This window comes from Eucalyptus grandis, chromosome 7 (genome assembly GCF_016545825.1).
Source record: "Eucalyptus grandis isolate ANBG69807.140 chromosome 7, ASM1654582v1, whole genome shotgun sequence".
Classification (NCBI taxonomy): Eukaryota; Viridiplantae; Streptophyta; class Magnoliopsida; order Myrtales; family Myrtaceae; genus Eucalyptus; species Eucalyptus grandis.
Window position 1 is genome coordinate 54,034,160 of NC_052618.1, and position 26,411 is coordinate 54,060,570.

Sequence of the window (26,411 nt, forward strand, 5' to 3'; positions counted from 1 at the left end):
TGCGAATCACCAATACGACTTCAATCGAGACGGGATGTAGCGATTGGTTTATGTTTGCAATCATTACAGTTTGAATCCCCATGATTTTTTTATTTATTGTACCTCTACCGATTGAGACTGACTTGGGGTATTGAATTATAAATCGGTATGTTTTCTATGATTGACTTGACTTGATGAAAATCGGAAATACTAAATTCCCGTTTCGTTTTTTATCGAAGGAGCAAGAGAATGTAGGCATGAAATACTGTAACTCTTTAAATTGCTTTTAAACATAAAAACAAAAAAAAATTAAGCATTTGCTAACTTAAGTTCATAAATTGATCTAAGGTCAATTCTGTTTATTGTTCAAGGAGACTTCCTTATTTTGACAGCTATAAGTCGGGATAAAGCATGTGAAGAATATGAGTGTAGACCTTGAAACGGTATTTGAATATGCAATGATAGCACCATAAGTTTCAGTTTGAGTGATGTTGATAACTGGAAAATTGTTGAAAATGTCGCAAATCTATTGTATGATGGCTAAGTTAGTGCTAAATTTTTTGACAATTTGCCAACATTATCCTTTTGGCTAATTTTATTTGGAAATCGTTGATGTGGATGCTCGGCTTCCGATGTGGTATGGTATGATCGACTCTGCTAGCCCTAGGACTTGCAAGCTCTTGTCCCAGTTATCCCTTAACAACCAAAAAGAGAGAGAGAGAGAGAGAAAAATAATTTAAAAATTTTCAATGTTAGCGCCAATCATGCTATGTGAAACGTTCGACATCTAAGTTTGCAATTTTTGACCAAATTTGGCTGGGGATTACGTTAGCAAATTGTCAAAAACTTTATGATTAAGTTAACATAATTGAAATGTTCAACACTTTTTGGACAATTGTTTCTTCATGTTGCATTTGGCCCTTTGGATTTCTAGTTATTATTTAATTAGATATGATAAGATATAATATCTAGATATTTTGTTATATCTTATCTACTTAGTTGGTAAATTACAATATAAAATCAAACATTTTCACATCTTACCATATCTTAATGTAAATGAATATGAAAATGTGCAAATGATCACTATTAGAATATTCCACAATACGCTTCTAAAGAAACTATAAATGTACATACAGGGGTACCTCCATCAATCAATATGTGATTACAGTACCGTGTAAATTTTAAATAGCAAAGAGCTCATTGAAGCATTTCAGAGCCAAGGGTTCGATTATGATAACAAATGTAAACAAGTTACAGCGACGCAAATGCCAAATCTACTTAGAGAGAGAAAACGTGATCATTCATATTTGCAATTCTGAAAAGATATTGATTTGACTATCTCACCAGTTTTCTCAAATTTTGTGAATTGCAGAGTTATAGAGGAGAAAGGGTCTCAACTCTCTTGTTGCTTTTGTGAATTTTTACGTTAAGTAGAGAACTACAAAAGTGAAGAAGTTTAAGATCTCTCGTCATTCTTTGTAGAGCTTTGACTTGAACTAAAGAATTATGGATGAATCATGAAGTTTCCTCATAAAACCAAAGATACAAAGGAGAAGGATGTGGAGGGGTATTTTTTTTCGTTTAGAAATCCCATCGCCCCTCTTTCTTCAAGAATTATAAAGTTATTTTCAAGTTTGAATTTGCTCATTTAAAATTTAAGTTCTTCCGCTTCATATTTATTTAATTATTTATTCAAACTTTTTTTATTACTTTTCTTTTTATTTTCTTCCATCATTTCATAATAAAAGAACTATTAAATAATAAATTATACCAATATACCTAAAATATATAATAAATATTGATACTAGATATTTACATATTATATGTTATAAAGTACAAAGAAATTCAAAATATAAAATAGGAATAAATAAAAAATACAATTATTGTTATTTTTTGTTATTTCGATTTTTTTTAATTTTAAATTCCTATTTTTATTAATTATTTATTAATCTAAGAATTTTGTGATTTGAAAACAATAACTTTTACATCATGAATATAACAAATCCCATCCACCTTTAACTTACCTTTTTATGAGATATTTTTATCTATGCCATATCCCCTTATATCATATTTTATATTATTTCAAGCAGGAACCAAATATAGAACATGATGGGATAATTTTATCCTATCCCGATCTTTATCATGGCTACCAAATATAGCCTAATAACTTAATTTGGTATACTAAATGGAGACGGGATAAGTGCAAAATCACGAATCAACATTTTAGTTGTTGGTCAATTAGGGACTTAAGAAATTTTATTTTGGTCAATTGAGGACCCAAGGTTTTATTGAATCCTAATCGGGTCATGAGCTAGTCGTCGGTAAAATTCAAGCATCGGAAATCGAATGCGGCTTCCTTGTAAATGCATTTGATCATTCACCATGTGTCGTTTTCAACGCTTTGAATGCAACCCACGGTGAGTCAAACATCTAATTGGGTTTTTTTTTTTTTCCTTTTTTTCTTGAAACCGCAATTCCTCACTTGACGAAAATTAAGTCTTAAATCATCAATCGACCATGACAAAAATCTCAAGTCATATTTCCAAAGTAAAAAAAAAAAAAAAAAACAAAGATTTCATATGGTTTTTGGCCATTCTTAATGACTATCTAAGTATGAAATACCATGTAGAGTGAAAAATAAATAATGTAGAATTTGTTTATACTATCCTTGGCGGCTAGCTAATTATGGAATCATATTAGATGCTAGATGTGTAACGTACCAAACATGTGCTTATCATCTAATTCATTAAAGACTCACACCAATCATCGGATTCCGTATTTTGGAAAATCTCTTCACACTATTGTTATTAATCGACTTATTGGGAAATTGCATCACGTGTCGGAACCGAAAACTTCTTATCTAAGAAGTCCTCCCGCGCCACTTCACTCTCAATGTCTAGCTAATTACAGGAACATATTGAATATCATTAAAAAAATGGCATTCCCATTTGGAAAAAAAATCGCAATAAAAACATTAAATCTCGACAAAAAGAAGAAGAAGAAGAAGTCACGAACTCCCTCCCTTTTCATAAAAAAGAAAAGGGGTATTATTTTTATCGTCTTTTTTCTGAAAAAGGAAGAACGGAGTGTAATAACAAGCCCCAATAAAAAGGAGGGGAACGAAAAAAGAAGGGAGAAAAAGGAATATTGCTTTTGCCCTTTTCGTTTCTTTTTTCCCGCAAATAAAAGAACGTTTTATAAAAAGAAGAAAATCCATAAAATATGGGTCTCCTCTCCGAGCCGGTCAGCTCCGTACGCAGGCCCCAAGTCCAAAAACGAGGCCGCTTGGATCTTCAAAATTCATTTATCTTTATATAACGAGATAACTAATTAAAAATCCTAAAATTTATCATGAAAAATAATTAAATCATAAAATTTTGAAAAAATGCAATTAAGTCCTAAAACTTATTAAAGTGGTTCAATTTAAGTTCTTCTATTAATTATACTTTTGAAAGTTTTACGATTCGATTACACTTTTGAAACAAGTTTTAGAATTTTGTTGAATTTTTTGAAAGTTTTAGGATTTGATTGAATTTTCGTGATAAGTTTTAAGATTTAATTGTACTTTTTGAAAATTTTAAGATTTAATTACATTTTCTTGATAAGTTTTAGGGTTTCTAATGCACTTATCTCGTATATAATTTATAAATATGAATATAAATATATATATTCGATTATTTTTATTTATTTATAAACCCCCATCAACCTGTTAATTTCTCCATACATACATCCGATTCATGTAGTCGAGTCCGTTCTTCGTTCGCGCTCCGCTTCAATCCGTTCTCTCCCCCGTCGAATTCGATCCTCTTTCCTCCTTCTCGCGACGAATCGATTGGGGGATTTGATTTCGTTTCTCTAATCAATACGAACACGCATGCTCGCGAGAATTCGTGCTCCCAGGGTGATTTTGCGCTGATTCCTGTGTTTTTTTTTTTTTTGTGTCCTCCCTCTTTTTCTTGTGGCTTTTTTTTGTTCGGTTCGAATTCGCTTTCCGATCTCTCGAATCGGGCGTGCGCGGTGCCGGCGCGGTCGGTCGGCCGTGATTCCGCGAACTCGGTCGCCGGGGGCGTGTTGTCCGCAGGTACGGGCTCCGGTGATCCGGTTAGGGTTTTTCCCGTTTTAGCTGCTGCATTACGGGTTCCTTTTTTCTTTTTCTTTTTTTGATTTAGTTCGGCTGCGGATGTTTGTGCTGACCGTGTGGGCTTTGATGTGTGGACCAGTATGCTTAGGGAATGATGAATCGAGGAGGAATTACGGAGACGTTGGCTCCGCCCGGGACGAACTCGCTGGAGGTAATTTTTGCTTTTGATTCTTTGTTCCGCGGGGGAGCTGTTGTTGAGTTTGGGGTAATGCTTGGAATTACTTACAACTAGATAGTGGGGTTTAATCGGTCACGGGAGTGCTGATAATGCTTAAAAAAGATTTGAAAGCTTATGAGCCTGCTTGAATTATCCCGGGTCTTGTTGGTTTTTATCCCCGTTTTGCCTTAATGTTCTTTCCTTCGTGGTTTTATGATTTTCGGTAGGCGGGTTTTTGGGAAAATCGGATTTTTATGTATCCGTCTTGCATATCGGGGTTTCTTTTGGCATTTTCCGTCTTGGATTGTTTGTTCGTGTCATTGATACGTCGTCTTTTACTGTCTGGTCTTGCTGTTGCGGTTGCTTCTTATCCTTTTTTGGTTTCGGTTACATGATCCTCTTGATTTAATGCGTCCAATTCAGCGCTCCATCTTCAAATGTTCCCTAGCACCAAAAGTTGACCTGCCATGTCTGCTTAGGTCTTCCCCATTCCTATGGTGCTGGTATTATGTCATTGGAAGTAATTATTAGAGCATCTTGAGTACATCATTACGCCCAAGTATGTTAGGTTCCAACCTCTCGTATGAGCTCTGCAAAATGCCTTTTGGTCTCATCACTCTGCCAATCTTTTGCACGGTGGATGACCGAGTGAATTTTGAGATCTTGGTGCTGGTCTTCAAATGTGGAAGTTTCTGAATCATTGCTGGTCTGCAAAATGCCTTTTGGTCTCATCACTCTGCCAATCTTTTGCACGGTGGATGACCGAGTGAATTTTGAGATCTTGGTGCTGGTCTTCAAATGTGGAAATTTCTGAATCATTGCTGTAATAGTGTTTTTTCTATTACAATAAAGAAAATGTCCAAATCAGGCCTATCGTAGCAAAGCAGGGTGAGCATGTAATATCCATTACAAGCTTTTGAGATCTCAAAAACTTGAGTCGCCTACCATGCCTTGGTCCACCACATGTTTTCCATAGATTGTATGACACAATTCCACCTCCATTTTCTTGGAAGGATTTCCTTTAGGATTTCGGTATCTATGAACCATAGAATATCATACTTGTCTATCACTCACTTTTGCTGTCTGATATCTGACTTACATCACATGGAAGACAGAATCAATCTTTAGTACATGTATAATGAATCAAAATTAGAACTACACATCTTTTGTGTTAGTTGTCTCTTCATTGCCTTCTCATATTTCGTCATAAGACTCTTATAATATCCATTGCGACCTCTCTTGGAAAAAAGAAATTTTAATGAGGCTTTGAACAAAAAATGTTGTCATATCCCCTTTTATGTTCTTATGATAGTCTAGACATGCTTCAACTTTGATGCATTCAATGGATTGCAAGCGTTCAATTTTTTTTGGGGGTTTGTTTCTCCTATTGCCAACTTATGTAACTTTTGTTGACAGCCAGCTACATTATGTGATTTCTTCCCTTGAAGATTTGGTGTTAATTTGCATTGCTTATGTTGTTTAGGATCGACATGTAGTTGATGCAAGGCATGGGCAGCCGAGTTCATATTCTACCTCAACTGCTGGGTCTGAAGCATCATCTTGGATCCCACAGAGTGTAAATAATAGCTTCACAGGAAATGGGTATTCTGCTAGTTCAACATATGGTTATGAGCAGCAAACACAACCGCCTCGGAGAGATGACATGAATGGTGCAACCGAGGCAAGTTCATTGAGTTTAGGTTCAACGAGTGTACCGCAAGATTACAATGGTTATATGACATACCAGAACCCCACTAATTCATATGGGTATGGAACTACCGGATACACAGGTTACTATAGTGGCTATCAGCAACAAACTAATCCTTCGTACTCACAGCCAGCGGGAGCATATCAAAGCACGAGCTCCCCTTATCAGCCTGTTTCTTCGTTTCAGAATACTGGGTCTTATCCTGTCCCACCGAGTTATTCAAACTCATATTATGGTTCTGGTGATTACCAGACAGCTGGAACATATCCAAATAGTAATTACAGTACTCAGACAACGTGGAATGACGGAAATTATGCAAATTACAGCACTTATCAGTATTCAAACTACCCTTCAACTACCAGTGCTTATGGTTCTGGTAATTCTGCAGCTACTTCAGTGCAGTATCAACCACAATTTAAGCAATGGACAGATTATCATGCTCCATCAGAAGTTAGCTGTGCTCCTGGGATGGAAAATCTGTCTGTTGCTAGTTCATCTAACCCCGCATGTCCAACTCCTGGAGTTCCAAATGGGACCCAAGCTTCAAATAGCCAGCCACCACCAACTGCAGTCCCATCGTGGAGGCCGGAACCGGGACTTTCGGGATTGCCTTCCCAGCAGGTTTGTAATTCACTTATGTACAATGATGCAATTTTGACTCCCCTGAATCTTCTTATATTATTTCTGATTGGGTGCTTTATGGTTATGTACTGCTGTTAATGTCGCCGTTCACCATGGCAGAGAAGCACAGAAATGTATTACTTGTGCTAAGTTCTTCTTTCAACTTTTCCCTGCGAAAGATTTGAGAAGACATTTTTTACCTTATTGTTGAGATAAGACAGATGTAGTTTGGTTGTCCATATTGATTCTGGCAATTAGTTCTTTCAATATTGTACACAAAACTTTTAACATAATTCTTTGACTCTGCTCGTTGTTCAGCCTAGTGTCGTTGCTGGTGCTGGTCACGATAATTATTGGAAACAACATGCTGCTCCAGGATTCCAAAACCAGAACAGTGCTGCTGGACAATCAGCCTTTTATCAGCCTATGGAGTCAAAAAATGCCTATGGAAGCTATATGGATGAACAAAGGAGTACCTCTGATCAAGGGTCCAACTTGCAATATCCAGTTGTTCATCAGGCTCCTCAGATTCATCAAGCACCCCAACAAATTTCCCCGGCATTAGATCCTCGAAGAGGTAGCAGAGTACAGATTCAGACAAACCCTAGAATAGTTTCGAACTTGGCTTTGGGATTAACAAAAACCGAGAAAGCTGGCTCTGGGACTACAGCAGCGGCAAAGCCTGCATATATTGGTGTTTCACTACCAAAGCCAAGTGACAAAGCAATGTCTGATGATGCTTCTGATCCTGCACTTAAGGTGAACCGTTTGCTCCTAATGCATATCTGTTTGTCTTGAAGTCTTCTGAGCCTGACTGCTCTGTCATTTATGCCTGTTCCTAGGCACTGGTTGATTTTGATGTTGGTGATGCCTCAGTTTTAATGCTGTTGTCATTGTTACTGGGCTTTTTATGAAGCTTTCATCACATCTTGAAATGGAATTTTATCTGAAATAATAGACCTTCCTTAAACAGATTCTAGAAATTTTCCATCTCAATACCTGTCAATTTATGAGCAATTAAAAGTGGCATATGTCAAACTATCGGAAAGTTTCGTTTATTGGACTTTCTACTGATCTTGAAGAATTTGTGATGATTTATGCTGAAGTAGATTTTCTTTTGCGCAGCATGCGGCTTTCCCTAAGTCGTTGCGTGGTTACGTTGAGAGGGCTTTAGCTCGCTGTAAAGATGAAGCACAAATCGCTACTTCTCAAGAGGTGTTAAAGGAGGTTAGTCTGATAGAAATTCCCTCTTCTTAAAAGGAATTGCTTGTTCTTAATGGAATTTTACTCTGAAAATTGGAAGATAAAACTCCTCCTAGATGGCTAAAATTATCTGCTTAGAAGTGGATCAGAGAAACTTATCTTCCATCCCATGCGATTCATGTGATGGTGGAATATTCAAGACCACTGGAAATACATATTATGATTTTACTTTGACATCTGATTTACCAGTTACGGGGTTTCTGGATAGAACATCCCTCTTGTACCCGAAGCAAATTTTCTTCTAACTTATTGATTGTGTTTTTCTTTCTTTGTTTTTGGGTGGTCATTGTTGTTATTGATATAGTGAATTTGTATGCTCTATTACACTTTCCATGTAACAACCTGCAACTTTTGTATGTGGACTCTGTTTTCAGTTGATTACTAGTGCAACTGCTGATGGGACTCTTTATACACAAGATTGGGATGCTAAGCCTCTTTTCCCTCTACCGGACATGGATGGACTCAGTAACACGTATGATCACACTGCTTATCTACGCATTGTCATTACTTGTAGCATTATTATGCCTTCATATTCTATCTGTGGTCATTACTTCGTTTAGAGTACCATCATATAATGTACTGTCATACATTTGAAAATGCTAAATAAAAGTTTGGAAATTGTACTAATTAGTCCCTGCAACATACACCCTTAAACAGTGACTTATATACATCTAAGCCATGCTACTACTATCCCCAATCTTGTATGATCCAGGATATTATTGCTGTACTCCCCCACACTCGCCAGCACATTGCTTCTTGGCTTTGCTCAATTAGGCATAGGATGAGTTACTATTCATATTATGAAGCTACATCTTTTCTTTCTTCTATTTGTAAATCAGATTTGAATAACACATATCATTTTTGCGCTTTCTCTTTATTTCTGTTAAGGCGCATTTGTTGGCCCTACATTCCTATACATTTTGTGGGTTATGATAATTACCTTCTGATACAGCCTCCAAACTCCTCCACCGTTACCGACATTCAGAAGAAGTCCAGGCAGAAGAACCAAAAGTAGGTGGGAGCCTTTACCAGAGGAAAAGTCAGTTAATAAAATGCCGCCACTTATGACTGAACCAGTAAAATATGGTGGATATATGAACGATAGGAACAGAAAGGTACTATTTATCTAACTTGTCAGTTTGGCCTTTCACTAATCGGTTTTCAGTTACTGGATGCTTCTTCAGTAGTTATCTTTTTCATTTCTCTCCTACATATCCAAATCACACTTGTTTATGCTGCTTAATTGTTACTACGAGTTGTTGCATATTTCCCATTTCACGAGTCCGAGTGATTTCATTGGTCATTTTGATGTGAGAAGCAGGTTTTAGTGCATGTATGATCATTCTGATTTTTTTTTTTTTAATATATATTGAAAATAACATTTTACAGCCATATGTTGGCAATTCGGAGAGCAAGGATGGGTTGAACACCAAAAACTTTTTGACGGCGGAGCAAAAAACCGGTAGTTTTCAGAAGCCATTCAAGAGACAGCGTCTGTCCGACAGCCTGACAACTGCTGATAATGGTGACGCATCAAGTGATAGTGACAAGGAATCAAGCTTGACAGCCTTTTATTCTGGTGCAATAGGTTTTTCCAATACACCAGAGGAAAGGAAGAAGCGTGAGAGGCGCTCTAAGCGTTTTGAAAAAGCACATGGCAATCGTGTAGAGATCAACCATTTTAAACCAAAGTCTGCTGTATCTGCAAATCTATATGCTAGAAGGGCAACTGCCATTGTGCTAAGCAAAACCTTTGAAGAAAGTGGCAGCAAAGCTGTTGAAGATATTGATTGGGATGCCTTAACTGTCAGGGGGACCTGTCAGGAAATTGAAAAACGTTATTTGCGTCTCACCTCTGCACCTGATCCTGCAACTGTGAGTTTGGCATCTTACTTATAGTGCTGTGTAATTTGTATAGAAATGACCGACTTTGGGGAGGAAAATTAATTGGGGAATTTCCTGATTTTGTACAGGTAAGACCAGAAGAAGTTCTGGAGAAAGCTCTTACTATGGTTCAGAACTCACAGAAGAACTACCTCTATAAATGTGATCAGTTGAAGTCCATTCGTCAAGACTTAACCGTTCAACGGATTCGCAATAAGCTTACGGTCAAGGTACTCAATACTTCATTTTGCTGCGTATGAGCATAATATTTTGTGATTATTTTCAAATTCTGTTTCTTTCCTTACCTTGAAAGTCATAATTTCATGTGGAAATTTAGATGACTCTTCTTTTTTGTGGCCATTTCTCCCAAACACAATTTGTTCTCAATTGTAATTTCGTTTGGATGTGAATGTCACCTAATATTTGTGCTAATTTGTTGCAGGTCTATGAAACTCATGCTCGTTTAGCTCTGGAAGTTGGTGATCTGCCAGAGTATAACCAGGTCATTGTTTGATACAGTGAAATTAGCTTAATTTATGGTATAGTGCTATTTCAATATCTCATTAGAAGAGGTTACTTAAGGACTAAGATTAATTTACAAAATACCTTTTAGTTGGAGAAATTATTTAGTGGTCAACTTTTTGAGGTGTATTAAGCAAGGGAATGGACAAAGAAAGCATACTTCTCTGTACAGGGTCATCATGTAGAGCACGTTAGAGGATGTATTACCTAGGCCTTATCTATAAGTCATTTATCAGTCTTATAAAATGTTTTTGATGTCCTTTGTATTTCCAGTGCCAATCACAGCTGAAGACTCTTTATGCAGAAGGTATTGAAGGTTGTCATATGGAGTTTTCTGCTTACAATTTGCTTTGTGTCATCTTGCATTCCAACAACTACAGAGATCTCTTATCCTCAATGTCAAGGTCAGTGATCTATGACAACCATGGATTGTGTTAGGAGGAAGAATCCGTAACATTTTTGCTTGTTTCTTATAATGTGCATGCTTGTGTTCTCTGATTGCCTTGAAACCTAAGAGGTAGTTTTCCTGTATATCAGATTGTCAAATGATGCAAAGAATGACAAAGCTGTAAAGCATGCTCTTGCAGTCCGCAGAGCTGTGACAACAGGGAACTACGTCATGTTCTTTGGACTGTATAGGACAGCGCCTAATTTGAACTCGTGCCTTATGGGTAGGTGAAATATATGTTTGTTTTTGTGAATTATCTATATGAAAATGCTATGGACTTAATGACAATGTACCTGCAGATTTATTTGTTGACAAGATGCGGTATAAGGCTGTAAATTGCATGTGCCGGTCGTATCGACCAACAGTTCCTGTTTCTTATGTTGCAAAGGTTCTGGGCTTTGCATATGCTTCATCTGTAAATGGGGGAAGTGAGGAGAAGGATTCAGTTGGATTAGAGGAGTGTGTGGATTGGTTAAAAGCTCATGGTGCATGCCTTGTTGCAGATAACAATGGAGAGATGCAGCTTGATACTAAGGTACTGAAAGCTGTTACCAACTCTATGTGTCTGACCATAGACTAACCCTAGTGAGATCCAAAAGAGGTTCCATCTGACGCCTTTGGTTTTGCTTTGTACGATAGAATCCCAGCCTTGCCTAACCAAAGCCAATTCTCTGTGTTGAGCACGTGTGACTCATGCTTATCTGCTTTGCTTAGTTTACCCTTCGTTGTTTGCAGGCTTCTTCTTCCAGTCTCTACATCCCAGAGCCTGGGGGTGCAGTGGCTCATGGAGATACTAGTCTAGCCGTCAATGATTTTCTGACGCGGGCGTCCTCATAGAGAAGTTGACTGCAATGGGTTGCAACTGTCGCAGCCATTGAGAAGAAATGGCGTGGAAAACCGGCCCATTCTTGACCCCCTATGTGTAACAGGTAGGGCATGTTTTTTTTTTGTATCTTTTTCTTTTTTCCTTTTTGGAGCAGCTCAAGATTGTGACGAGCCAGGGCCGGCGAGCCACCAGGGGTGGAAGAATTGAAGAAGGGGTGGGAGGGGGTGGGGCGCGCTAAGATTCTTGTTGTGCAATGGAATTTTGTTGGTGGAAAGAAAGTGTAAATTCCTCATAAAAGGTGCTCTCTCCCGGATCGATTGGACGAGCGCTTGGCATTAGGGGTTTTAGCATCTGAGCCGAGCGGAGCTCCTCCAGTGTAACATATGAATTCATTCTTTTTATAACAGATATTGGGGTAGAAGTGGAGGAATACCGCCAGGGTACATGTTCTACATTTGCTTTCAAGACGATAGTTTTGCTACATTTACCGACTTATTTGGTTTCGTGGATGGTAATTTTGTTTGGTCCTTGCGCAATGCGAGCGACTATTTAATCCTTCTGATGAATTTGTTGGGCGAATATCAGGCTTTCTGATTCCGAGCTCTTGACGAGGATTGATTGTCCATCATTGGTCTAAGACTATAAGGATCTTAATTCTGTTAATGATTTACGCCTGTTGATGTCCTCTTATTATCCTCTTTATCCTCTTATGGTAGTCAAGTCAGAACTCTCTGTGGATGTGAGTAGAATTATCAAATTCGATCATAATATCATTTCTTAATTTATATTTAGTTGGCCGAGCTATTATATGAATTAATTATATTCATTAAGTGTGTTTAGGATCGTACAATCTAAAATAATACAGGTGTCAAATAGGTCAAAATTTATTTAGATTTAACCCACATTTCCCCAACTCATTGAATTCATGCTCGCGCAAGCCATGTTATTACCTCAAATAATGATATAATTTTTCCTATACTGAGTTAAAATGGGTTAAATAAGTCAATTTGAAGTGGTTGGATGGATCTGGATGCGAGCATGATATGCATAAGCAGCCTTACTTTCATAGTATCTTCTCAAAGGAATCACCCTCGAATTTCTGGAAAACTATACATCTTAATAGAATCAGCTTCAATGGTAGTTTTCGTCATCATCGTGGTCTTCGTTACTCGACATTGACACGGCAAGAGCAGCCCACAGAAAAAAAGTTAACTCGGTATTGAATATCCGTTCACCCTCATGAAAGTAGAATCTCAAAAGCCACCCGATGAGTCAATTCCCAAAATCAAAAGAAGAAAGCGCAAAAACAGAATGTGCAGTGTAAACACAGGAGAAACGAAGCATCGACCGCCGCCGCCGCCGCCGCCGTCGCCGTCGTCATTTGTCGGAGGAAGATCGAGGCCAGACGCTGACTCTCTCTTTCTCGTACTTCAAGTACAGAGCCGCCACCGCGGCCACGAAGTACACCTGGATCAGCACGATCGCCGGCGTGTGGTAGCCGATCACGCTCTTCCCCGTCGCCAGCTCCACCAGCAGCAGCGCGGTCAGCCCCAGGGCCGCGATCCTCCCGTTCGCCCTCTCGCTGTAGGGGCTGAACCCGAACTCCACCTTCAGCCCCTCCGACACCGGCTCCTGCAGCGCCACCGGGGGCAGGTACATCCCGCCCGACGGCGCGGACGGTCCCCGCTTCGACTTCTTCACCTTGCGGACCTCCGCCTTCTTGCCGGTCCCGCTCCGGTACCGGAGCCGGACCTGCGAGAGCCGGTTCTCGAACGCGTCGTCCTCGGGCCCCGGCCCGGGCGCGGATCCGGAGTCGGTGGCGGTGGAGGCGGAGGCCTCCTCGGAGGGAGGAGTGTCGGAGTCGGCGGCTCGGGCGGGGAAGGGGAGGCGGCGGCGGGGGCTCGGGCTCGGCGCGTGGGGTGTACGCGGGGAGGAGAAGGGCGTGGAGAGGCGGAGGGAGGAGGAAGGGAAGGGAACGGTGGTGGGTATAGCCATGGCTGGCGGCTGCTGCAGCTTGATTCTCTCGTTTTTGTTTCAAATGGATCAGTATTTCCCTTTTTTTCTTTTTTTCTTATTGAATTTTTTAGCAATTCTTTCGAAGTGTGATATTATACTTTTTGTGGCCTTCGAAATTCTATTTTTATTTTTTATTTATAATATTTTTGCTGGAACGAGTCCTTCTGAGGCTGACAATCGTCCACGCCTCCGAGTGTTTGAGTGCGCGCGTGCGCCACGACCCCGTTTGAGTGGGCTTGTGGGAAAGTACCATTATCGCCCTAGGGCTTACTCTCAGAAAACTTTAAAAGTCGTTAGCTTTGACCGCGTATGGTTTATTCCTTTTCCTCTTTTCTTTTTCCTAACGTCCAAGAGAGAAAATTTATGTTCACAGCAGGCTGTCCCTCTCTCTCTTAACTCGCAATCATGAAAACCAGATCTAATGTGCTCCAAGTTATGATTGCTCTAACTTCAAGCTCAACGCTCAACGCTATCGCTCGACCTCCGAGCTCTCGGCCATGACCACCGCCGCTTCAAGAGCTTCCACATATCGCTGAGCCTCCACATCTTGACCATGGAGGTGGCAGACCCCATGTAACCACATATCTATCGTTATGCCAGGCTAGCGATCTCCATTAGAGTGAGAATTAACGAAGATCACAACTTCCCCAAACACTCTTAACTCCATGGCTCTATTTAAAATTTCCCTAAGCACCACAAACCTATCAAGAGCATCGGTCTTTTCTTGTGATCGGGGAACTATAACAATAAACATCTATTTCAATTATTAATTAATATTTAATGTGAACAATGTTCATATGATCTATTATTTAGAAGAATAGAAGGAAAATATAGTCCATAAAAAGATTTATGTTGACCTCATCTATTAAAAATTTCACTTGATAAGTTTGTTAGAATATTTAAACAATAAACATCACCTTCGTTTAATAACTTAAGTTTTTAGAATAAATGAGACAATTCCTACATGGTATCAGAATTGGAGATCCTGATTTCAAATCTTTCCGGATCTAATTTGTCTCTCCAATTAAATCACACTTAGTACTATGTAAAATGATTAGATTATGTGTGAAGGGGGAATGTTAGAATATTTAAATAATGAACAATTGGCTATGATTTCATAAATTCCTATAGAGCTCTTTTGAAGAAACACTCCAACTCTATGACTCTATTTAAAATTTCCCTAACCACTAAAAAAAAAGGGATACATGTTTTCCTTCAAACCTGTCAAGAGCATCAATCTTTTCTTGTGATTAGGGAACTATATCTAATTTGAGCCATTTTCACCAAAAAACTTGAGTAAAGTTTTAGGCCAATTAATATATATTAATTGCCCTATTTGACGCTACTTATCTAATGTAGAATTTTCCAATACAATTCACACATACATTCTAACAAACAATATACCACCACATGTTAAAACAAGTTTTGTCTTCTTTTTATTTATTTATTTTCCTTATCTTACTCTAGAAGATGATAATTCCGGATTAATTACAATCACTGCACAGAGCAGATCAAGAACAGCCTCAAAGATGCAACAAAGTCACCGAACCAATCTCCTGCGGATCTCACGAAGTACAAAGGACCACACGACATCAAACAAATCTCTCGATGAGTACCACCTACTCGGTCAGGCGACATCGACATCGAACGTGCTGTGTTTCCAACGAAGCGCAGCGTGGACGCTACTTACTGGAGACGGCTGTGTCGTTTCGTTGACCCAAGTCGTCTGTGTCCGCATCCCGATGCCAGAAATCAATGGCCGCACGTCACGATGAGTTACTGGAGACGGCTTGGGAAAATGCGGCGTGCGGGGGGCGAACTACCGCAACCGCAACCGATTCCGGTCCTCTTGCATGAACTTCCTCCCTCCTCGGCACCTAGAAACGTGTGCGCTTGTCGCTTCCCACTAACCCCCACGATTAATGTCTAAAATCCCAGATTTGCACAAAGCTGTCCGTCTTTTCCCACTAACCCCCACGACCCCCTAGCGGGCGGGCCGCGACCCTCGCTCCAGATTTGGGTGAGGGCCTGCGTGCCCTCGTTGCCGATCGGCTGGGGCCGTCGGCCCCCAATTAGAGCTCAGCGGCCCCGGCCGACACTCCCCACCTTCCCGGTGATGGAGGGGAGGCGGCGGCAGCGAGGGCTGAGCCGGTTGCCACCCTCCTCCTCCTTTCCCCTTTTATTTTTTTGTTTTATTTGTAAATAAATAAATAAATTAAAATTTAGTTTAATTAATTATTATATAAAAATTCAAATTATATCAAAACAATCTCATTTTGTTTACTCCTAACGATGGCAGCATGATTCAATCACAAGCATGTAATTTGATCGTAAACGATGTTGGATTTTGTGTAATGGAACAAACATTAGCATATACGCAACAGTTTCACATCCATCCACCCATACCCTCTACAAACGTCTTCAAATTCGAGCCCAACTTCATTTTATAACAACAAAAGAAAAAAGAAAAAAAAAGCCACGAAAGAAAAAGAATAAGAACAAAAAATAGGAAAAACCAAGTGTGCTTCCCGCCAATTTTGAATCTTGGCAATCGGGGAAGAGAGAGAGAGGAACTCCAGCGACCCACCACCGAGAAGAGATCCCTTTACCTCCTCTTGTTCTTGCTTCCTAGCAACAGGGAGAAGTAGAACAAGATGCGGAACAAGAATCCCCACGCCACCGTCACCCACAGGCAGCTCCACTTGCTCAGGTCCGTCACCCCCTGCTGCTGCAGGATGCCGGTCCCCGTCGTCAGGCACGTCGAGGCCGTGATCTTCCTCCCGAGCGTGCTGCTGATCGTCGACAGCAGCTTCAGCTTCAAGGCATCCGGCACCGCCCCGAGCGGCATGTTGTCGAAGATCTGGACCCCCTTCACGAAGCACTTGGCCGGGTCCTGGAACTCGTTCCGCAGCACCCCCTCGTACGGGTACTTCACCAGGGACAGGTAGTGGAACCAGATCCAGTAGGGCGGGATGCGGTCGCGGTTGATGAAGAAGCCGCTGAAGAGGAGGAAGTAGGCGAGGATCGCCACAACGATGGTGTACCCGAGCATCACGTGCGGGACGACCCCCGACAGGAAGGTCACGAAGGAGCTGCCCGCCCAGAAGGAGGCGAAGATGATGAGGAAGTAGAAGAGGAAGCCCGAGAGGCCCCCGTCGAGCCCCACCGGGAAGAAGGTCGTGGCCGAAAAGGCGAGCGCGAGGATTACCAGCGCGGGCAGCGCGGTGAGCGAGTGGGAAAGCACGTAGGACCACCGCCTGTACGCGTTGTGCGCCGTCTCCCTCATGAAGATGTACCTCTCCTGGAGGAACACGGGGAGCGCGTCAGCGCAGGTGTAGAAGGTCGTGGACATGGCGAAGGCAATGAAGCCGAGCCGCTCCTGGACGCCCTTGGGGGAGTTGTCTAGTTGCCAGAACATGGTGGCGAGGATGAACCCGGTGACGAGGACCGCACCGAGCCGGATCCCGAAAAGCTCCGGCATCCGCCGCGAGTTGGTAATGGACCGTTTGGACAGGATCGCCATCTCGATCCAGAAGGGGTTGGCGAAGGTGGGGACCATGGAGGCCGGGCTCGGGTCGTTCGTCGCGCCGGAGAGCAGCTTCCCCCTCGAGATGCTGACGCCGATCGCCTCCTTCAGGGACAGCCCGTTGCGGTCGGGCTCCGAGTTCCGGGCATCCTGCTTCCTGCTCTGCCACGACTTGTTGAACTCGACGAGGCTCCTGGTGCCGCCAGGGGAACCCTCGAGCTCCCGGATCAGGTCGAGCGCGAACTCAGTCCGGTTCTCGTTTTCCGGGATTGGGTGGCCGAACTCCGAAAAGAAGAGCGGCAGGCTCGTGGGGAGCCGCTGTACACGGTCTGGCCGCGGGAGAGGAAGAGCAGGCGGTCGAGGAGGCCGAGGATGCGGTAGCTCGGCTGGTGCACCGTCATGACCACGATGCTCCCTCTCTGGGCGATCCGCTGCAGCACCTTGACCACCATGTAGGCGCTGGTGGAGTCGAGCCCCGAGGTCGGCTCATCGAGGAAGAGGATAATCGGGTCGTGGATGATGTCGATCCCGATGGAGACGCGCCGCCGCTCCCCGCCAGAGACGCCGCGGTGGCCCTCGTCGCCGATCACCGTCTTCGCCGCGTTCTGAAGGCCCAGCTGGTCGATCAGGGCTTGGACCCGCATCCGCTTCTTCGACTTGGACAGCGTCCGGGGAGGCGGAACTCGGCCGCGAACATCAGCGTCTCCTCCACCGTGAGCATCGGGAAGAGGAGGTCGTCCTGCATCACGTACGCCGATATCACCTTCAACAGCCTCGACTCGAGCGGCTCCCCGTTCAGCGTCACGCTCCCCTTCAGGCTCCCCTTCGCGATCCGGTTCGCAAGCGCGTCGACCAGCGTCGACTTCCCGGAGCCGCTGGCCCCGAGGACGGCGAGGATCTCGCCATCGCGGGCCTCCCCGGAGATGTCGTTGAGCAGGACCTTGGTCCGGGTGAAGAGGCTCTCCCCGGCGACGGGCTCCTCCACGGCGGCCGAGCTGAGGCAGCTGCGGCGCCAGGGGAGGAGCGAGGAGAGCGCGACCTTGCGGTGGACCTTGACGCTGTAGTTGAGGTTATTGAACTGGAGGACGAATGGGAGGGAGCGGGGCTCGAGGCTGGCGTCGCTGAGGTCGACGTCGAGGGCGTGGTGGTGGTGCATGGGGGTCTCGCCGCCGTCGCCGGTGGCCCCCTTGCAGGCGTCGCCGACGCGCTTGAGGAGCTGAGCTGAGCTGAGCGTCGGTGAGCTAAAGATGTGTTCTGAGATTGAGTTGTCCATTGCAGAAATCTTATTTTTAAGGCAAATTTCACTCAATGAGCTCTTTTGAAGAAACACTCCAACTCGATGGCTCTATTTAAAGTTTCCTTAAGCACAATTAAAAAAACAGAGGAGTCATGTTTTCCTTCAAACCTATCAAGAGCATCAATTTTTCTTGTGACTGGGGAATTATAACGATAGATATCTATTTCCATTATTAATTATTATTTTATGTGAATGTTGTTCTTGTGATCCATTATTTAGAAGGGTAGAAGGAAAATATAGTCCATAAAAAGATCTGTGCTGACCTCACCTATTAAAAATTTCACTCGATAAGCTTGTTAGAATATTTAAGTAATAAACAACACATTCATCTAACCATTTAAGTTTTTAGAACAATTGACTATGATTCCACAAATTTCTACATAATATTAGAGCTAGAAGTCCCAAGTTCAAATTTTTTCAAGCTCTATTTATCTCCTCAATTAAATTTTCATGCTTATTACTAAGCAAGAAGACCAAATTAAGCATGAAATGGGAGTATTATAATATTTAAATAATAAGCTAGACTTTCTTCTAATAGTTTAAGCTTTTAGAATAGTTATTTGTGGTCCCACAAATTCCTATAGAGCTCTTTTGAAGAAACACTCCAACTCCATGGCTCCATTTAAAATTTACCTAAGAACAATAAAAAGAGAGTCATGTTTTCCTTCTAACCTATCAAGATTGGGGAAATATAACGATAGACATTTATTTCAATTATTAATCACTATTTAATGTGAATGATGTTCTTGTGATCCATTTTTAGAAGGATAGAAGGAAAAAATAATCCATAAAAAGATTTGTGTTGACCTCACCTATTAAAAATTTTACTTGATGAGCTTATTAGAGTATTTAAATAATAAACAACACCTTCATCTAAGAGTTTAAGTTTTAAAATAGTTGATTGTGGTCCCACAAATTCCTATATGGTATCAAAGATGGAGGTCTCGAGTTTCTTTTCAGGTCCCATTTGTCTTCCCAATTATAATTTCAAACTTAATACTAGGCAAAAAAAACTAGAATAAGCATGATAGTGAGTGTTAGAATATTTAAATAATAACTAAAAATTCTTCTAATAACTTTAGTTTTTAAAACAATTGGTTGTAGTCTCACAGATTCCTATGGAGTTCTTTCGAAGAAACACTCCAACTCCATGGCTCTATTTAAAATTTCTTAAGCACAATAAAGAAAAGGAGTTGTGCTTACCCTCAAACCTATCAAGATTGTGGAACTATAATAATAGATATCAATTTCAATTTTTAATTAGTATTTAATGTGAACAATGTTCATGTGTTCCATTATTTAGAAGGATAGAAGATAGATATAGTCCATAAAAAGATTTGTGCTGACCTCACCTATTAAAAATTTCACTCGATAAGCTTGTTACAATATTTAAGGATTAATATCCTAAAAAACCCCAAACTGATACATTTGTGACAAATTTACCCAAAACTATTTTTTTTACAATAAAAAATTTCCAAACTGATATATCTGTCACAAATTTACCCCGACTAACCATAAAAAATCATAAACTGATACATTTATGACAAATTTACCATAAGTTAATTTATTCGATCGCAAAAAACCCAAAACTGGTAAATTTATGACAAATACACCACCGCTAAATTGGATTAATACCACCAAAAAATCACAAAAATTGTAAACTGTGACAAATGGAGCGTAAAATCCCATATGTGTACCATTCTACTATTACGTATCATTTAATTTGATAATTTAAAGATAAAATTTAACGAAAACTAATAGAGGGTAAATTTGTCATAAGTATACCAGTTAGGGTTTTTCTTGGTATTAACCCAATATTTAAATAATAAACATCACCTTCATCAAATAACTTAAGTTTTTAGAATAAATGGGACAAATTCCTCCATGGTATCAGAGCTGGATGTCTTGATTTCAAATTTTTCTAGATTTCATTTGTCTCTCTAATTAAATCACACTTAGTACTAGGTAAAAGGATTATATTAATAAATTAGGGGAGTGTTAGAATATTTAAATGATAAATAGTTGGCTATAATCCCATAAATTCCTATAGAGCTCTTTTGAAGAAATACTCCAACTCTATGACTCTATTTAAAATTTCCCTAAGCACAAAAAAAAAAAAAAAACATGTTTTCCTTAAAAACCTATCAAAAGCATTGATCTTTTCTTGTGATTAGGGAACTATAACGATAGACATCTATATCAATTATTAATTAGTATATAATGTGCACGATGTTCTTGTGATCCTTTATTTAGAAGGATAGAAGGAAAATATAATCCATAAAAATGATCGTGCTGACCTCACCTACTAAAGTTCTTGTCCTATAAGAAACCAAGTACAGACTCAGACTTAAGACACAAGGAAAACTGCAATCTCAAAAAGCAACCCTAATTCCGACCCGCAAATAGCTGCTGGTTCGGAGCCGAAAGCTCATCAAATCAAATTGAAAGGAGGGGCACCCCGTTCGGCGTCGGTCCAAAACGATTCGAGGATTCAATGTGTACGCAGAGGTGCGTTACGAGTTGAACCGACCCCCACATGCCTATCACTAATACTCTACTTTACACATTATTGATTTCCCCTCGCACAATTAAGTTTTCTTTAAATAGTTGCTGGGGAGGTCGGACGAGAATAGGATGAACGTACCGGAGCTCGTAATCAATGCCTTCGCATTGATCGGCCGTGCCATGTCCCTTGACCGAGGGAGGATAGCGTACGTGCATGAACAAGCGACTCTAGGTACTTCGCTCCCATCGTTTTCGATAACAACCTTGCGAAACATATTAGCACTGTGACTAAGACACGCAACCCTAGCACAAGTCAAAAAGAAAAGGACATAATAAATCAGATGCAAAATGGGTCACCCAAGCTGGTCTACATAGAGAGACACGATACGTATGGACGACCTGATCGTTCCCATGTATCATTAACGTACGTGATTTACGAGGTAGGATAGGGATAGGTTTCGGGGCATCTGGTTTTCTTGCGACGTGTGAATATTGTCATGGTTTTTAAACATCAAGGACGTATTGGAGGCGCCCGCCATGTGGTCCTTTGGTCGAAATTTCCAAGATTTGAGAATTACAAGTTGTCGACCTATCATTAGCTGTTGTACACATAAGTTTTGTGAGCAAAACTAGCAAACAGCGTCTACATATAAACGCCCATGCATCTATATGTATAATTTGCATATATAGTCACATGGAAGTGATAGGGCAAGTAAAGCTGTCAAAGAGATGCAAACTTACCGGAACAAGAAAATTCGGATGGTTTCGAATCGGTTCTCAATATTGTTTGAAGAAAAAGTCATATAATGAGTTTTCTAAATGTTTCGATTAGGTTTTCGGTCATAAACCCAAAAACAGGACCGAAACACAGTACCCTACGACCTCCTAATTTTAATCTTGTTTACTGCTAACGATGGCAGCATGATTCGACCACAAGCATGTAATTTGATCATAAACAATGTTGGATTTTGGAGTAATGGAACAAACATTAGCATATATGCAACAGTTTCACATCCATCCACCTGTGAAGATGAAGAAACAGAACTGAAGAACTAGAGAATGTGAAGCTGAAGAGATATGTCGAAGAACTGAAGATCAATCAAGAAGCTTTGAATTCTTCTGTTTCAATGAGATTGTAATACAAAGTCTGTATATCTCGGATCATCAATGAACAAAGAAGATTTTCACTTCTAAATTTCTCACATTCTTTCTCTCTCTCTCTCTCTACTGTAAAATACAGAGCATTAGTTTATAGGAATTCTCTATCTGTTTTCCTCAACAACAAAGATGATCCTGCTAAGACTTCTTTTATATCTTTTCCTATCGAAGAAGATGAAGATACAACAGAAAAATTGATTTTAACAAGACTGTTTCTCAATCTGTTTCAATCCTCAACTGAATAATTGCTCACGTGTCTTCATGAGTTGGCAATCCGTGTCAGTCTTTATCACAAACTCTTCACCATTGATGACGATCCATATCAACCTTCATCGCGATCGTTTATTTGAGTTGTCGTGTCTTCCCCAGTCTGTGTTACTCACTTTGTTGCTTTGCAGCTCTTCCTTCTCTCTAATATCAGCCTCTGTTCTTTCTCTTTTAATATCAGTCTTCGCCCTCTTTTCTCTATTATCAATATCAGCAGCATAGATAGTTGGTACAGTTGGTGTTTTTGATTTATACTCCTTAACACCACCCACACCCTCTGCAAACGTCTTCAAATTCGAGCCCAACTTCATTTTATAATAACAAAAGAGAAAAAAAAACCACGAAAGAAAAAGAAAAAGAACAAAAGATAGGAAAAACCAAGTGTGCTTCCCGCCAATTTTGAATCTTGGCAATCGAGGAAGAGGGAGAGGAACTCCAGCGACCCACCACCGAGATGAGATCCCCTTACCTCCTCTTGTTCTTGCTTCCCAGCAAGAGGGAGAAGTAGAACAAGATGCGGAACAAGAATCCCCACGCCACCGTCACCCACAGGCAGCTCCACTTGCTCAGGTCCGTCACCCCCTGCTGCCGCAGGATGCCGGTCCCCGTCGTCAGGCACGTCGAGGCCGTGATCTTCATCCCGAGTGTGCTGCTGATCGTCGACAGCAGCTTCAGCTTCAAGGCATCCGGCACCACCCCGAGCGGCGTGTTGTCGAAGATCTGGACCCCCTTCACGAAGCACTTGGCCGGGTCCTGGAACTCGTTCTGCAGCACCCCCTCGTACGGGTACTTCACCAGGGACAGGTAGTGGAACCAGATCCAGTACGAGGGGATGCGGTCGCGGTTGATGAAGAAACCGCAGAAGAGGAGGAAGTAGGCGAGGATCCCCACCACGATGGTGTACCCGAGCATCACGTGCGGGACGACCCCCGACAGGAAGATCACGAAGGAGCTGCCCGCCCAGAAGGAGGCGAAGATGATGAGGAAGTAGAAGAGGAAGCCCGAGAGGCCCCCGTCGAGCCCCACCGCGAAGAAGGTCGTGGCCGAGAAGGCGAGCGCGAGGAGCACCAGAGCGGGCAGCGCGGTGAGTGAGTGGGAAAGCACGTAGGACCACCGCCGGTACGCGTTGTACGCCGTCTCCCTCATGAAGATGTACCGCTCCTGGAGGAACACGGAGAGCGCGTCGGCGCAGGTGTAGAAGATCGTGGACATGGAGAAGGCGAAGAAGCCGAGCCTCTCCTGGACGCCCTTGGGGGAGTTGTCTAGCTGCCAGAACATGGTGGCTAGTATGAACCCGGTGACGAGGACCGCACCGAGCCGGATCCCGAAATGCCCCGGCATCCGCCGCGAGTTGGTAATGGACCGCTTGGACAGGACCGCCATCTCGATCCAGAAGGGGTTGGCGAAGGTGGGGACCATGGAGGCCGGGCTCGCGTCGTTCGTCGCGCCGGAGACCAGCTTCCCCGAGATGCTGGCGCCGATCGCCTCCTTCAGGGACAGCCCGTTCCGGTCGGGCTCCGAGTTCCGGGCACCCTGCTTCATGCTCTGCCACGACTTGTTGAACTCGACGAGGCTCCTGGTGCCGCCAGGGGAACCCTCGAGCTCCCGGATCAGGTCGAGCGCGAACTCAGTCCGGTTCTCGTTTTCCGGGATTGGGTGGCCGAACTCGGAAAAGAAGAGCGGCAGGCTCATGGGGGAGCCGCTGTACACGGTCTGGCCGCGGGAGAGGAAGAGCAGGCGGTCGAAGAGGCCGAGGATGCGGTAGCTCGGCTGGTGCACCGTCATGACCACGATGCTCCCGCTCTGGGCGATCCGCTGCAGCACCTTGACCACCATGTAGGCGCTGGTGGAGTCGAGCCCCGAGGTCGGCTCGTCGAGGAAGAGGATGATCGGGTCGTGGATGATGTCGATCCCGATGGAGACGCGCCGCCGCTCCCCGCCAGAGACGCCGCGGTGGCCCTCGTCGCCGATCACCGTCTTCGCCGCGTTCCAGAGGCCCAGCTGGTCGATCAGGGCTTGGACCCGCATCCGCTTCTTCGACTTGGACAGCGTCCGGGGGAGGCGGAACTCGGCCGCGAACATCAGCGTCTCCTCCACCGTGAGCAGCGGGAAGAGGAGGTCGTCCTGCATCACGTACGCTGATATCACCTTCAACAGCCTCGACTCGAGCGGCTCCCCGTTCAGCGTCACGCTCCCCTTGAGGCTCCCCTTCGCGATCCGGTTTGCGAGCGCGTCGACCAGCGTCGACTTCCCGGAGCCGCTGGCCCCTAGGACGGCGAGGATCTCGCCGTCGTGGGCCTCCCAGGAGATGTCGTTGAGCAGGACCTTGGTCCGGGTGAAGAGGCTCTCCCCGGCGATGGGCTCCTCCACGGCGGCAGAGCCGAGGCAGCTGCAGAGCCGGGGGAGGAGCGAGGAGAGCGCGACCTTGCGGCGGACCTTGACGCTGTAGTTGAGGTTATTGAACTGGAGGACGAAGGGGAGGGAGCGGGGCTCGAGGCTGGCGTTGCTGAGGTTGACGGCGAGGGCCTGGTGGTGGTGGACGGGGGTCTCGCCGCCGTCACCGGTAACCACCTTGCGGGCGTCGCCGACGCGCTTGAGGAGCTGAGCTGAGCTGAGCGTCGATGGGCTAAAGATGTGTTCTGAGATTGAATTGTCCATTGCAGAAATCTTATTTAAGGCAAATTTCACTCAATGAGCTCTTTTGAAGAAACACTCCAACTCCATTGCTCTTATAACGATAGATATCTATTTCAATTATTAATTATTATTTAATGTGAATGTTGTTCTTGCGATATATTATTTAGAAGGATAGAAGGAAAATATAGTACATAAAAAGATCTGTGCTAACGTCACCTATTAAAAATTTCACTCAATGAGCTTACTAGAATATTTAAATAATAAACAACACATTCATATAACCATTTAAGTTTTTAGAGCAATTGACTATAATTCCACAAATTTCTACATAGTATTAGAGCTAGAGGTCCCAAGTTTAAATTTTTTCAAGCTCCATTTATCTCCTCAATTAAATTTCCATGCTTAGTACTAAACAAGAAGACCAAATTAAGCATGAAAGGGGAGTATTATAATATTTAAATAATAAGCTAGACATTCTTCTAATAGTTTAAACTTTTAGAACAGTTATCTATGATCCTACAAATTCCTATAAAGCTCTTTTGAAGAAACAATCCAACTCCATGGCTCCATTTAAAATTTCCCTAAGAACAATAAAAAAAAAGTCATGTTTTCCTTCTAACCTATCAAGTTGGGGAAATATAACGATAGATATTTATTTCAATTATTAATTAGTATTTAATGTGAATGATGTTCTTGTGATCCATTTTTTAGAAGGATAGAAGGAAAAAAATAATCCATAAAAAGATTTGTGTTGACGTCACCTATTAAAAATTTCACTCAATGAGCTTGTTAGAATAAATAAATAATAAACAACACCTTCATCTAAGAGTTTAAGTTTTTAAAATAGTTGATTGTGGTCCCACAAATTCCTACATGGTATCAAAGATGGAGGTCTCGAGTTTCTTTTCAGGTCCCATTTGTCTTCCCAATTATAATTTCATACTTAATACTAGGCAAAAAAATTAGACTAAGCATGAATGTGAGTGTTGGAATATTTAAATAATAACTCACAAATTCTTCTAATAACTTTAGTTTTTAAAACAATTGGTTGTAGTCTCACAAATTCCTATGGAGCTTTTTCGAAAGAAACACTCCAACTCCATGGCTCTATTTAAAATTTCTTTAAGCACAATAAAGAAAATGAATTGTGCTTTCGTTCAAACCTATCAAGATTGGGGAACTATAATGATAGATATCAATTTCAATTATTAATTAGTATTTAATGTGAACAATGTTCATGTGATCCATTATTTAGAAGGATAAAAGATAGATATAGTCCATAAAAAGATCTGTGCTGACCTCACCTATTAAAAATTTCACTTAATGAGCTTATTAGAATATTTAAGTAGTAAACAACACATTCATCTAATAACTTAATCTTTTGGAATAGTTGGTTGTAATCTCACAAATTTTTACATGATATCAAAACTGGAGGTCTTGAATTCAAATATTTACA

General features: G+C 42.1%; 4 protein-coding genes across 4 annotated transcripts; 1 reads left to right on the forward strand and 3 right to left on the reverse strand.

Moving 5' to 3' along the window:
• The first annotated feature begins 3,692 nt into the window (after positions 1–3,692).
• LOC104454163 (SAC3 family protein A) lies at positions 3,693–11,738 on the forward strand. The gene is made up of 14 exons (XM_010068925.3): positions 3,693–4,060; positions 4,200–4,271; positions 5,761–6,606; positions 6,925–7,365; positions 7,732–7,833; positions 8,244–8,341; positions 8,822–8,984; positions 9,259–9,744; positions 9,843–9,983; positions 10,196–10,255; positions 10,549–10,679; positions 10,813–10,946; positions 11,023–11,258; positions 11,459–11,738. Exons 2-14 carry the CDS (start codon positions 4,212–4,214, stop codon positions 11,558–11,560), a joined length of 3,000 nt encoding a protein of 999 aa, XP_010067227.1. The 5' UTR covers positions 3,693–4,060; positions 4,200–4,211; the 3' UTR covers positions 11,561–11,738.
• An 884-nt stretch (positions 11,739–12,622) lies between these two features.
• On the reverse strand, positions 12,623–13,611 carry LOC104454162. The gene has a single exon (XM_010068924.3). It carries the CDS (start codon positions 13,542–13,544, stop codon positions 12,927–12,929), a length of 618 nt encoding a protein of 205 aa, XP_010067226.2. The 5' UTR covers positions 13,545–13,611; the 3' UTR covers positions 12,623–12,926.
• A 2,391-nt stretch (positions 13,612–16,002) lies between these two features.
• On the reverse strand, positions 16,003–18,337 carry LOC104455829 (ABC transporter G family member 6). The gene is given in 3 exon segments (XM_010070553.3): positions 16,003–17,399; positions 17,402–17,767; positions 17,770–18,337. Coding segments are annotated over 3 exon segments (2,073 nt in total). The 5' UTR covers positions 18,248–18,337; the 3' UTR covers positions 16,003–16,170.
• A 3,708-nt stretch (positions 18,338–22,045) lies between these two features.
• Positions 22,046–24,976, reverse strand: LOC104455828 (ABC transporter G family member 6). The gene has a single exon (XM_039317938.1). The coding sequence runs from the start codon at positions 24,974–24,976 to the stop codon at positions 22,784–22,786; it is 2,193 nt and encodes a 730-aa protein (XP_039173872.1). The 3' UTR covers positions 22,046–22,783.
• Positions 24,977–26,411: the final 1,435 nt, after the last annotated feature.

Bases quoted from the DNA above. Each gene is read 5' to 3' on its own strand.
- LOC104454163 (XM_010068925.3), top strand. From the start codon at position 4,212: ATGATGAATCGAGGAGGAATTACGGAGACGTTGGCTCCGCCCGGGACG. The intron at 9,745-9,842 runs GTGAGTTTGGCA...GATTTTGTACAG, and splicing joins CTGCACCTGATCCTGCAACT to GTAAGACCAGAAGAAGTTCT. The intron at 10,947-11,022 runs GTAGGTGAAATA...ATGTACCTGCAG, and splicing joins TTTGAACTCGTGCCTTATGG to ATTTATTTGTTGACAAGATG.
- LOC104454162 (XM_010068924.3), bottom strand. From the start codon at position 13,544: ATGGCTATACCCACCACCGTTCCCTTCCCTTCCTCCTCCCTCCGCCTC.
- LOC104455828 (XM_039317938.1), bottom strand. From the start codon at position 24,976: ATGGACAATTCAATCTCAGAACACATCTTTAGCCCATCGACGCTCAGC.